This window comes from Bombina bombina, unplaced genomic scaffold (genome assembly GCF_027579735.1).
Source record: "Bombina bombina isolate aBomBom1 unplaced genomic scaffold, aBomBom1.pri scaffold_1571, whole genome shotgun sequence".
NCBI lineage: Eukaryota > Metazoa > Chordata > Amphibia > Anura > Bombinatoridae > Bombina > Bombina bombina.
Genome location: NW_026511422.1, coordinates 20363 through 34530, shown reverse-complemented (window position 1 = coordinate 34530; position 14168 = coordinate 20363). Strand labels below are relative to the sequence as shown.

The following is a 14168-nucleotide window of genomic DNA, read 5'->3' as shown; positions in this document are numbered from 1 at the left end:
TTACTAAATGAATGTTATATTCAAAATAAAAACTCTAGAAGGGTTTAATATTTAAAGTGCTATTGTAAAAAAACAAAATTTATGCTTACCTGATAAATTTCTTTCTTTTGCGATGTACCGAGTCCACGGATTCATCCTAACTTGTGAGATATTGTCCTTCCTGACAGGAAGTAGCAAAGAGAGCACCACAGCAGAGCTGTCTATATAGCTCCCCCCTTAACTCCACCCCCCAGTCATTCGACCGAAGGCCAAGGAAGAAAAGGAGAAACTATAAGGTGCAGAGGTGACTGAAGTTTACATAAAAAAATACTATCTGTCTTGAATAGACAGGGCGGGCCGTGGACTCGGTACATCGCAAAAGAAAGAAATTTATCAGGTAAGCATAAATTTTGTTTTCTTTTGCATGATGTACCGAGTCCACGGATTCATCCTAACTTGTGGGATACCAATACCAAAGCTTTAGGACACGGCTGAAGGGAGGGACAAGACAGGAACCTAAACGGAAGGCACCACTGCTTGCAAAACCTTTCTCCCAAAAATAGCCTCCGAAGAAGCAAAAGTATCAAATTTATAAAATTTTGAAAAGGTATGAAGCGACGACCAAGTCGCAGCCTTACAAATCTGTTCAACAGAAGCATCATTTTTAAAAGCCCATGTGGAAGCTACCGCTCTAGTAGAATGAGCTGTAATCCTTTCAGGAGGCTGCTGTCCAGCAGTCTCATAAGACAAACGGATGATGCTTTTCAGCCAAAAGGAAAGAGAAGTCGCCGTAGCCTTTTGACCCCTACGCTTTCCAGAATAGACAACAAACAAAGAAGATGTTTGATGAAAATCTTTGGTTGCCTGCAAATAAAATTTCAAAGCACGAACCACGTCCAAGTTGTGCAACAGACGTTCCTTCTTACAAGAAGGATTAGGACACAGAGAAGGAACAACAATTTCTTGATTGATATTCCTGTCAGTAACAACCTTAGGTAGGAACCCAGGCTTGGTACGCAAAACCACCTTATCAGCATGGAACACAAGATAAGGAGGGTCACATTGTAATGCAGATAGTTCAGAAACTCTTCGAACTAAATTTAGACTCCATGGCGGAGCAATAGGCTTAAACACAGGCTTAATTCTAACTAAAGCCTGACAAAAGGCCCGAATGTCTGGAACATCTGCCAGACGCTTGTGCAACAAAATAGACAGAGCAGACATCTGTCCCTTTGGGGAACTAGCTGATAATCCTTTCTCCAATCCCTCTTGGATAAAAGACAAAATCCTAGGAATCCTGATTTTACTCCAGGAGAAGCCTTTGGATTTGCACCAAAAAAGATATTTACGCCATATCTTATGATAAATTTTCCTAGTAACAGGCTTTCGAGCCTGAATCAAGGTATTTATGACTGACTCAGAGAAACCCCGCTTTGATAGAATCAAGCGTTCAATGTCCAAGCAGTCAGTTGCAGAGAAATTAGATTTGGATGCTTGAATGGACCTTTAATCAGAAGGTCCTGTCTCAATCGCAGAGACCATGGTGGAAGGGATGACATGTCCACCAGGTCTGCATACCAAGTCCTGCGTGGCCACGCAGGCGCTATCAAAATCACTGATGCTCTCTCCTGTTTGATTCTGGCAATCAGACGTGGAAGGAGAGGGAAAGGTGGAAACACATAAGCCAGGTTGAACGACCAGGGTACTGCTAGAGCATCTATCAGTACAGCCTGAGGATCCCTTGACCTGGAGCCGTAACGAGGAAGTTTGGCGTTCTGACGAGACGCCATCAGATCCAACTCTGGTGTGCCCCATAGCCGAACCAGCTGAGCAAACACCTCCGGATGGATTTCCTACTCCCCCGGATGAAAAGTCTGACGACTTAGAAAATCTGCCTCCCAGTTCTCTACATCTGGGATATAGATCGCTGACAGATGGCAAGAGTGAGCCTCTGCCCATTGGATTATCCTTGAGACCTCTATCATCGCTAAGGAACTCTTTGTTCCGCCCTGATGATTGATATAAGCCACAGTCGTGATGTTGTCCGACTGAAACCTGATGAATCTGTCCGAAGCCAGCTGAGGCCATGCCTGGAGAGCATTGAATATCGCTCTTAATTCCAGAATATTTATCGGTAGGAGAGCCTCCTCCCGAGTCCACAAACCCTGAGCTTTCAGGGAATTCCAGACTGCACCCCAGCCCAGAAGACTGGCGTCTGTCGTCACTATAACCCATTCTGGCCTGCGGAAACACATTCCCTGGGACAGATGATCCTGTGACAACCACCAAAGAAGAGAGTCTCTGGTCTCTTGATTCAGATTTATCTGAGGAGATAAATCCACATAATCCCCATTCCACTGATTGAGCATGCATAGTTGCAGTGGTCGGAGATGCAAGCGAGCAAACGGAACTATGTCCATTGCCGCTACCATTAGTCCGATTACCTCCATACACTGAGCCACTGACGGCCGAGGAATGGAATGAAGAGCTCGGCAGGTGGACAAAATCTTTGATTTCCTGACCTCCGTCAGAAATATTTTCATGTCCACCGAGTCTATCAGAGTCCCTAGAAATGAAACTCTTGTGAGGGGGGGAAAGAGAACTCTTTTTTACGTTCACTTTCCACCCGTGAGACCTTAGAAAGGCCAACACTAAGTCCGTGTGAGACTTGGCTAGTTGGAAGGACGACGCTTGAATTAGAATGTCGTCTAGATAAGGCGCCACTGCTATGCCCCGTGGCCTTAGAACCGCCAGAAGGGACCCTAGCAACTTCGTGAAGATTTGCAGCGCCGTAGCCAACCCGAAAGGAAGAGCCACAAACTGATAATGCCTGTCCAGAAAGGCGAACCTGAAGAACTGGTGATGATCTTTGTGGATAGGAATGTGCAGATACGCATCCTTTAAGTCCACGGTGGTCATATATTGACCCTCCTGGATCAATGGTAAGATAGTCCGAATGGTCTCCATCTTGAAAGATGGAACTCTTAGGAATTGGTTTAGGATCTTGAGATCCAGAATTGGTCTGAAGGTTCCCTCCTTTTTGGGAACTATAAACAGATTGGAGTAGAACCCCTGCCCCTGTTCTGCTTTTGGAACTGGGCAGATCACTCCCATGGTAAAAAGGTCTTCTACACAGCGTAAGAACGCCTCTCTTTTTGTCGGGTTTACAGACAATTGAGAAAGATGGAACCTCCCCTTGGAGGGGAATCCTTGAAATCTAGAAGGTATCCCTGGGTTACAATTTCTACTGCCCAGGAATCCTGAACGTCTCTTGCCCAGGCCTGAGCAAAGAGAGAGAGTCTGCCCCCTACTAGATCCGGTCCCGGATCGGTGGCTACCCCTTCATGCTGACTTAGTGGCAGCAGCAGGCTTTTTGGCCTGTTTACCCTTGTTCCAAGCCTGATTAGGTTTCCAGGTTGGCTTGGATTGAGCAAAGTTCCCCTCTTGCTATGCAGCAGGGGAAGAGGTAGAGGGACCACTCTTGAAGTTTCGAAAGGAACGAAAATTATTTTGTTTGGTCCTTGTCTTATTTGACTTATCCTGAGGGAGGGTATGACCCTTCCCTCCAGTAATGTCTGAAATGATCTCATTCAATGCAGGCCCGAATAGGGTCTTACCTTTAAAAGGGATGGACAAAAGCTTAGATTTAGATGACCCATCAGCTGACCAGGACTTAAGCCATAACGCTCTACGCACTAAAATGACAAAACCTGAATTCTTAGCCGCTAATTTAGCAAGATGAAAAGCTGCGTCTAATAAAAGAATTAGCCAACTTAAGAGCCTTAATTCTGTCCAAAATATCATCTAGTGGGGTCTCCATCTGAAGAGCCTCTTCTAGAGCCTCAAACCAAAAGGCAGCTGCAGTGGTTACAGGAAAAATGCATGCTATAGGTTGAAGAAGAAAACCTTGATGAACAAAAATTTTCTTTAGGAGACCCTCAAATTTTTTATCCATAGGATCAATGAAAGCACAACTGTCTTCAATAGGTATAGTTGTACGCTTAGCCAGGGTAGAAATAGCTCCCTCCACCTTAGGGACCGTCTGCCATGAGTCCTTTATGGTGTCAGAAATGGGAAACATTTTCTTAAAAACAGGAGGGGAAGAGAACGGAATACCTGGTTTATCCCACTCCTTAGTAACAATGTCCGAAATCCTCTTAGGGACCGGAAACACATCAGTGTAAACAGGAACCTCTAAATATTTGTCCATTTTACACAATTTCTCTGGAACTACAATAGGGTCACAATCATCCAGAGTGGTTAAAACCTCCCTGAGCAATAAGCGGAGGTGCTCTAGCTTAAATTTAAATGCCGTCATATCTGAATCTGTCTGAGAGAACATCTTTCCTGAATCAGAAATCTCTCCCTCAGACAGCAAATCCCTCATCCCTACTTCAGAACATTGTGAGGGAATATCGGATACGGCTACTAAAGCGTCAGAAGGCTCAGCATTTGTTCTTAACCCAGAGCTACTGCACTTCCCTTGCAACCCAGGCAGCTTAGATAAAACCTCTGTGAGGGTAGTATTCATAACTGAAGCCATATCTTGCAAGGTGAAAGAATTAGACGCACTAGAAGTACTTGGCGTCGCTTGTGCGGGCGTTACTGGTTGTGACACTTGGGGAGAACTAGATGGCAAAACCTGATTTCCTTCTGTCTGAGAATCATCTAATGCCCAACTTTTATAAGTCAAAATATGCTGTTTGCAATTTATAGACATATCAGTACAATTGGGACACATTCTTAGAGGGGGTTCCACAATGGCTTCTAAACAAATTGAACAATGAGTTTCCTCAGTGTCAGACATGTTTAACAGACTAGTAATAAAGCAAGCAAGCTTGGAAAACACTTTATTTAATGAAAAAAAAACAATTTGCAAAAAGGGTACTGTGCCTTTAAGAGAAAAAAAGGCATACAAGAACTGCAAAACAGGTTAAAATTGCTTCAATTTTTCTGAAATTTTAACAGTGCACCCACTAAGCTTTAGAAGGATTGCACCACAAGTTAATAAGCAATAGACCCCCAAATGAAAAAACCGGATTGATAATTGTCTAAAACCGGTTAAACACCCCTATAAGCACCTTGCCACAGCTCTGCTGTGGCCCTACCTGCCCTTAGGAAGCGATAATATGGGGTTTAAATCTTCAATTAGTCACTCAGAAGACTCTCAGGACCTCAGGAGAAGTTGCTTGCTGCTTGTAAATGTAGGCCCCGCCCACCTCACTTGATGTTGCTGGGGCCTACACAAAACTAACAAACCCTGCCTGAAAGCCATGTGGGTTATAAACAACCCCAAAGAACCCTCAAGCAAATGTCCCATAAAACAGAAAACGTTACTCCCAGACACAAAAACGTTTGTCCCAAATTCACATAACAAACTGAGTGCCCAAAAAAAATTAACCCTTTATGCAAGCTAGTAAAAACCTCTGATAACACTAGGATTACTGCTTACCCTTCCCCTAATGGGGATACTGTCAGCCTTTCTGAGTTAACACAGTCTCTGCAGAAAATATGACTGAACATACCTCATTGCTGTATAGCAAGAAACCGTTCCTCACACTGAAGTTTTCCTGTACTCCTCAGCTCATGTGGGAACAGCAGTGGACCTTAGTTACAAATGCTAAGATCATCATCCTCCAGGCAGAAATCTTCATCTATGTCCTGCCTGAGAGTAAATAGTACAACACCAGTACCATTTAAAAATAACAAACACTTGATTGTAGATAAAATAAAACTAACAGTTTAACACCTCTTCTCTTTACTCTTCCTGCTTAGAGCCAGCAAAGAGAATGACTGGGGGGTGGAGTTAAGGGGGGAGCTATATAGACAGCTCTGCTGTGGTGCTCTCTTTGCTACTTCCTGTCAGGAAGGACAATATCCCACAAGTTAGGATGAATCCGTGGACTTGGTACATCATGCAAAAGAAATAAATATTAGGTGTATAACGAATATATTGACTCCTATTAGCAATATCTATTCCATAATGGCATTCAGATCCAATTCGGCATTTAGGCCTAATGGCTCTGTTTTAAACCGAAAGATTAGTTCTGCCTCTGTTCTTACGTTTTTTGTTTATATCACCACCTCTCCAATCTCCCACTATCTTTCTAAAGCCCCAGTATTTAAAACCTTTTTTTGTGTTCTGATTGTGGCTTTCTTTAAAATGTCGGGACAAAAGGTGCCTGTCAGGGTTTTTTCCCTGTTGTTTGCCATGTGCAGCTGGCAGCCATTTTACTCACCTCTCTTCCTGACTATGGTGCATTGTGGGGGATGCTGCTCATTTCCTACACTTCCTTTTATGGCCAGACTGGTGTGCATCATCCATGTGAGACAGGATGCAGTCTCAGAATTGTGATGTCATCACTTATTATTTAAAGGGCCTCTGTTCAGTATGCTGTGCCTTTGTGTTGTCTCAGACCTGTTTGTGAGAGCTCCTGTGTAATACCTGGCTGCCTGACGTCCTTCCTGGTACCTGATCCCTGGCTTGTTCCTGACTCTGCTGTTTTCCTTGTTCCTGATTCCGGCTCGTCTGACTATTCGCTTTGACTCCTGACTCGGCTTGTCTGACTACCAGCTCTGGTTTTGACTCCTGGCTTGGTATTTGACTTGTGGACTTTTTAAATTATTTTTTTGCTATTAATAAAGGTGTGATTATTTTTGCACTTCTCATCTCAGTCTGATTCCTGGCACCCTGACAGTGCCCATCAAAGCCATGCTCGATATTAGTAAATGCTCGCGTATCCTATCTTTCAGGAGGCGAAAGGTCTCCCCCAAATACTGTTTGTTACATGGCCACTGTATCAAATACACTACATTTCTGTCAGTGCATCTGATACAGTCTCTTATTTCATATTGTTTTTTTGTAGTATTTAATATCACATTTTTTTCTTATTACTAAAACTGTAAGCTTTGCAGCTAATGCAGGGAAAGAAACCTTTCAATCTTTGATTAAATAAATTTACATCAGTAAAGCTTTAAAAAGCCTAGAATAAAAGAAAAACATAGTAATCAAACAGGCAGACAAATTGTTATCCTTAATACAGAAGATTATAGGAAAGAAGCCACGAGACCTCTCGCCCCCTGAAAGATAGGATACGCGAGCATTTACTAATATCGACCATGGCTTTGAGGGGCACCTTTTGTCCCGACATTTTAAAGAAAGCCCCAATCAGAACACAAAAGGTTTTAAATACTGGGGCTTTAGAAAGATAGTGGGAGATTGGAGAGGTGGTGATATAAACAAAAACCTTAAGAACAGAGGCAGAACTAATCTTTTGGTTTAAAACAGAGCCATTATGGAATGGATATTGCTAATAAGAGTCAATATATTCGTTATACACTAATATTTCTTTTTTACAATAGCACTTTAAATATTAAACCCTTCTAGAGTTTTTATTTTGAATATAACATTCATTTAGTAAAAAGGATTTTTCTCTGAATGTTTGGTCTCACACCATATAGTATAAATGACACTGTATAAAGAGGTCACCTATTAATACTTTAAAATAAGTAGAATCAACACATAATGACATTATATTAGGATCTACATCTTTTAACCATGTCCTAAATAGGACCTTTGTGTCACTTTCATTTTGTAATCTTTATTATTTATACTAGTTAGTATTAAGATATATACTTATATCTTGTATATCTTATATATTGACCCTAGAAGTTTTTGATCAGTTCAGTATTAAAGGGACAATGAACCCAATTTTTTTCTTTCATAAGCTAGTAAAGACCAGCACAGCTGTATGGTGCTCGTGCAGACTAGGGACAGTACTAGGCCCCTAAAATAAAGTCCTTGAGCAACGTAATGTCCACAGCACCTCTAATATTCAAAAATCTTTATTCAGACATATAAAAAAGCAACGTTTCGGGGGTAATCCCCTTAGTCATGCTATACATTGCAATACTAGGATACACAGTTTTAAACTATAATTTTGGCGCCAGTCTGCCATCAGTTGTACACTGGCTCCCTCTAGTGGGTATTCTCTGTACTGTTTACTGTGTCACCAATAAAAACATTTTGTAACATATCTAGGCAATATTGAGTGCATATACACAGTTACTATAAATTCAATATGTTACAACATTATCACGTTACTTAACACTTTACTGAATATTTATACACAAGTTGGTGAATTTTGGACCTCACCATGCAAGGAATACATCTTTAAATTTATAGGTAAAGAATCTGGGCATATTGTTTACATTCTCATTAAAGTTACCGGAGGGTAACAATGTTGTACATTGTGTCACCTAGTTCCCCCTTGATTACCAGTACTAAACACTAGCTGAACAACTATCTTTTTTTCTCTCTATAATTTGTGTTTTTATTGAGGTTATAAAACTTATAAACACGAGCAAGGTTACAGTATAGTCGTGGACATAGGCATAGGTCTACATATTAGCATGACTGTCAATGAAATCCAACATATATATCAAAGATTTAACATGCGGTACAATACAGTATTTTGGGGTTTGAACAACTATCTTTAATAACCGTATCAGAAAAAACAAGCTAGGTCATAGTCTTTATTAAGGCCTTTCGGGGAAGTGTTTCAAGTTTGTGGATCCACCACATTTCTTTTTATTTCAAAATTTTTTCTCTGTCCATGACATTCCTAGGAGTTTTTATATGGTCTATGACCTGCCATCTTAATTGGCTTATACCATGTCCTTTCTCAAGGAAATGCTTGGACAGAGGGGCCTCTAGATTTTTGCACCTAATAATAGAACGGTGTGGACTCATGCGGTCCCTAACTTTGTGTGTGGTCTCCTAAATACACAAGGGATCACGGGCATTTGATAAGGTTCACAACATGAGACGTTTCGCAAGTATAAAACCCCTTGATGTCATATTTTTTACCACTATGTGGGTGGAAGAAATTAGGGCGCTTGATGATTGAACTGCAACTCATGCAATTCAAGCAAGGGTAACTGCCTGTCTAGTCCCTATCACTGTTTGTTTGTGTTTCTTACCAGGTCCTACATCTGTCTTGATTTGATGGCCCTTAATGCTTTTGACTCTCCTGAATGCCATTAATGGGGGATCCTTAAACAGGGCAACTTGTTGGTTGCATTCACTTAGAATACGCCAATTCTTCTGTATAATTTGAGAAACTTTTTCACTATGGGGGCTATACTGAGACACGAAGACCATCCTATTATCCTTCTCTTTTTGTTATTTCTCTGAGCCAGATTTTTTATTACCTCTATCTTGCTTCGCATTAGATTAAGGGGATACCCTCTATCTAAGAACTTTTTTGTCATTTCCTGCATTCTAATCTCACAGTCTGCTACTCTACTCACAATCCTCTTTACTCTAAGGAGCTGGCTCTTAGGTAGTGAGTTAACTAAATGTCTTGGGTGGAAGCTGTCATATTGTAGGAGGGTATTTTTGTCTGTGTCTTTTGTATCCAAGTCAAATCTAAGGGTATTCCCATTATTATAGACCTTTGTGTCTAAAAAGGTGACCATCTCCTCCCCATAAGACACTGTGAACACCAGACCCCTGACCATTGAATTTAGCTCTTTAACAAAATCCATTAGGGTTCCAATGTCGCCCCACCAAACGCGTTTTCTGAATTTTTCATGTTCGTATACTATCCTTTCCTCAAATTCGTTCATAAAGAGGTTGGCGTATGATGGGGCCACGTTGGAACCCATGGCTGTCCCTTTTGTCTGTATATACCATTTATCTTGGAACAAGAAATAATTCCAATAGAGAATAAGTCTAAGTAATTGTTCAATAAAATCACTCTGAATAACAGTATACCCACTGTCCACCATTAGATTCTTTTTAATGACTGCAATACCTGTTTCGTGTTTTATGGAGGTATAAAGGCTTTTAACATCCACAGTGTACAGTAGGTATCCGTCAGAGGGAAATTCTAACTGTTTAGCTTTCTCTAAGAAGAGATTGGTATCTTTTAAATAACTAGACATTTTAACCACCTCCGGCTGCAGAATCTTATTGATAAATATAGATATGTTGGTATACACTGAATCTACGCTTGAGACTATAGGTCTCCCTGGGGGCTTTTTTTATGTCTTTATGAACCTTAGGGACTGTAAAGAAAATAGGGTTACGTGGTGCAGATACACATAAAAATTCAGCCAATTGCTTATCTATAACCCCTTTATCCAATGCTGTTTTTAATATGAATTGTATCTCTTTTTGTATCTTGGTTAGTGGTTTGGTGCTGATTTTTCTATATGTATCGGGGTCCCTGAGCTGTGTCTGTATTTTACCTACATAGTATGACCTATCCATTATAATAGTAGCGCCGCCTTTGTCGGCCCCTTTAAGGATAATATCCTTATTCTTTTTTTAATACAGTCATAGCTTTGTTATCCTCTTTGGTAAAATTAGTGAGTTTAACTAGGTGACCCCCCTCCCATTTGTGAACCTGGTCTTGGTCTTTTTTACTAATTGGATGAAAGTATTGATACTAGGATTATTTATAGTTGGATTAAAGGTGCTCTTTTTCCTTAACCCAAGGGCCTGTAATGACCATTCACCTCGGTCAACATTGGAATCTATTTTATTGCTATTATCATTACTGAACCAGACTTTTAATTTAATGTTCCTATACAGTCTCTGCATATCTTTTTCCAGTTCAAAAAAGTCAGTTCTCTGTATATGACCTGATATATTTACCACAGTCTCATGGTCCGGTGTAACTTCTTGTTTACTTTCGTCTTCCGAATCTCCAAAAGTGGGAGGACAATCAATGAAGTAAATCTACATAAAAGATGGGTGAATGGGCTCCTTAGAGACATCTTGAAAAAGGCTGTACCAGCTGAAGCGCGTCGATGGATTGTTTCTAAGTCTGTTTTGTATGAAGACACAAGATCACAGAGCGCTCTGTAAGACTTTTGAAGTCTAATTTAGTGGATACGCTAACAGTGTGATTTGTTGGCAACATTGTATCGCTCAAGTTTAAAGTTCCCACTGGCTATTCCCGGTAATCCAGCTTCCCGATTGGCTGAAAAATTACCACCTGACCTGGAACTAACAACGGCATGATCTAAGAGAAACGCCAAGCCGTAAGAGTAAACCAGAGGGTCTAGACGTGTAAACTTTGTACCCGAGAGGAAGCGGAGAAGCCAGCATCTAGAGGTTTCATATTCTGGTTTTGTACTCAAGGAGCTCCTCTGAATATTAGCACATTACCACTGAATCACAGCGATCCACTTATCCTTTCATACCCACACCCACTAAGATACAAGACGCAAGATTTAGTATCTGTCGCTGTTTTTATGAAGATTGTTTTACTAACGAATAACTGTCCTCATCACTTTGGACTAAACCTTTTTTGCAAAGTTTGATCCATATATAGACCTAGCATTTGGATCTCTCCTTTTAGATATATGGCCATTTAGCATTCGCTTATAATTTTACCACTGGTGTTTTTTTATATTGTAGTGTTTTAATAAACCATGAGTCTGACCGCGGGAGCAGGGAGCCAGAGTCTGACCGCGGGAGCAGGGAGCCAGAGTCTGACCGCGGGAGCAGGGAGCCAGAGTCTGACCGCGGGAGCAGGGAGCCAGAGTCTGACCGCGGGAGCAGGGAGCCAGAGTCTGACCGCGGGAGCAGGGAGCCAGAGTCTGACCGCGGGAGCAGGGAGCCAGAGTCTGGTTGTGTGTGACCAGGAGTACGATACACAAGCATGTCTGTGTGTAACTTTGAGCAGGTAGCATGTGACTGAGCTGGGCTGTATGTAAATATAAGCAGGGAGCCTCAGCCTGCCTTCGTGTTACCATGAGTACAGAGCCTGACTATGTGTGACCATGAGAAGGAATCCTAAACCTGTGACAATGAGCAGGTAATCTGAGCCTTGCTGGCTGTGACAATGAGCAGGTAATCTGAGCCTTGCTGGCTGTGACAATGAGCAGGTAATCTGAGCCTTGCTGGCTGTGACAATGAGCAGAGAGCCTGAACTGAACTGAGTGTGATCATGAGTAGAGAGTTTGAGTTGAACTGTTTTGTGAGCATTGAGTAGGGAGCCTGAACTGAGCTGTTTAACCATGAGCAAGGACCTTAGCCTGGTTATGTGTGAAATGACCCTGGCTGTTATATTGGGCAGGGAGCCTGAGCTGAGATGTGTATGACAATGAGTAGAGGGTCTGAGCTGAGCTACGTTGTGGGTTACCATGTATAAAGAGCCTGATTCTGGCCTTGTTGGAGTAGGGATCCTAAGCCTGAGGAGGGAACTTAAGTTGAGCTGTGTGTGACCATTAGTAGGAAGCCTAAGCTGAGCTGTGTATGACAAAGAGCAGTGTGCTGTAGTCTGGTCTTCAATAACTGAGACTGGCCCTGTATGACCATGAGTTGGGAACCTGAGCCTGGTTATGGGTAACCAAGAGCCTGAGCTGTGTGTGGCCATGAGTAGGGAGCCTAAGGCTGTGACGATGAGAGCAGGGATTCTGAGCCTGGCCGTGTGTGACCATGATTAGAAAACCTTAGCCTGGATATGTATGACTGTGAGCAGATAGCCTAAGCAAGGTTGTCCGTGAAAATGAGCAGGGAGCCTGAGCTGAGATGCGTGTGACCCTGAGCAGGTTGCCTGCGCTGAGATGCGTGTGACCCTGAGCAGGGAGCCTGAGCTGAGATGCGTGTGACCCTGAGCAGGGAGCCTGAGCTGAGATGCGTGTGACCCTGAGCAGGGAGCCTGAGCTGAGATGCGTGTGACCCTGAGCAGGGAGCCTGAGCTGAGATGCGTGTGACCCTGAGCAGGGAGCCTGAGCTGCGTGTGACCCTGAGCAGGGAGCCTGATCTGCGTGTGACCATGAGCAGGGAGCATGAGCTGCGTGTGACCATGAGCAGGGAGCATGAGCTGCGTGTGACCATGAGCAGGGAGCATGAGCTGCGTGTGACCATGAGCAGGGAGCATGAGCTGCGTGTGACCATGAGCAGGGAGCATGAGCTGTGTGTGACCATGAGCAGGAAGCATGAGATGAGCTGCGTGTGACCATGAGTAGGAAGCATGAGATGAGCTGCGTGTGACCATGAGTAAGGAGCATGAGATGAGCTGCTTGTGACCATGAGTAAGGAGCATGAGATGAGCTGCTTGTGACCATGAGTAAGGAGCATGAGATGAGCTGCGTGTGACCATGAGTAAGGAGCATGAGATGAGCTGCGTGTGACCATGAGTAAGGAGCATGAGATGAGCTGCGTGTGACCATGAGTAAGGAGCATGAGATGAGCTGCGTGTGACCATGAGTAAGGAGCATGAGATGAGCTGCGTGTGACCATGAGTAAGGAGCATGAGATGAGCTGTGTGTGACCATGAGTAAGGAGCATGAGATGAGCTGTGTGTGACCATGAGTAAGGAGCATGAGATGAGCTGTGTGTGACCATGAGTAAGGAGCATGAGATGAGCTGTGTGTGACCATGAGTAAGGAGCATGAAATGAGCTGCTTGTGACCATGAGTAAGGAGCATGAGATGAGCTGCTTGTGACCATGAGTAAAGAGCATGAGATGAGCTGTGTGTGACCATGAGTAAGGAGTATGAGATGAGCTGCATGTGACCACGAGTAAGGAGCATGAGATGAGCTGTGTGTGACCATGAGTAAGGAGTATGAGATGAGCTGCGTGTGACCACGAGTAAGGAGCATGAGATGAGCTGCGTGTGACCATGAGTAAGGAGCATGAGATGAGCTGTGTGTGACCATGAGCAGGAAGCATGAGATGAGCTGCGTGTGACCATGAGCAGGAAGCATGAGCAGGAAGCATGAGATGAGCTGCGTGTGACCATGAGTAAGGAGCATGTGTGTAGAAAGCTTGAGCATGATAACTGCTGAGTGATCTTGCTTAAAACTTACTGAATCTTTGTTTTGTCGGGTTTTCATACTGCAGAGTGCACAGGCCCCATTTCCCCCGCCAGTTTTTCAGAACATAAAGTTGTGGATTATGGTCACCAACACTTGAGTTGTCTTCAGGAGGTTGATGAGGAATCAGAGCTACTAAAATGCCCAGTCACGTGAGTCCTGCAAAGAGTGACATTAGATGTATATAAACAGGAAAAAACAACACCGAACTGTACAAAACAAAAGTAACTATACTCTGTGGTGAACTATAGTACAATATCTGGGTTTAAATGCTGTACTTTTCTGGTGTAATTAACTGAATATCTGAACTTCATTAACTCCTTCTCAAATCATATATCATTGTGTAATATAA

At 42.8% G+C, this 14168-nt stretch overlaps 1 protein-coding gene across 1 annotated transcript in view; it reads right to left on the bottom strand.

The window, feature by feature from the left end:
- Nucleotides 1–13892, bottom strand: part of LOC128643739 (atrophin-1-like) — a gene marked incomplete at its 3' end in the record, with an annotated part of 34430 nt that extends 20538 nt beyond the window's left edge. The window contains exon 1 of the mRNA XM_053696563.1: nt 13811–13892. Coding sequence (XP_053552538.1) covers nt 13811–13837 — 27 coding nt within the window. The remainder of the gene's footprint in view (nt 1–13810) is intronic.
- Between the last annotated feature and the right edge of the window lie 276 nt (nt 13893–14168).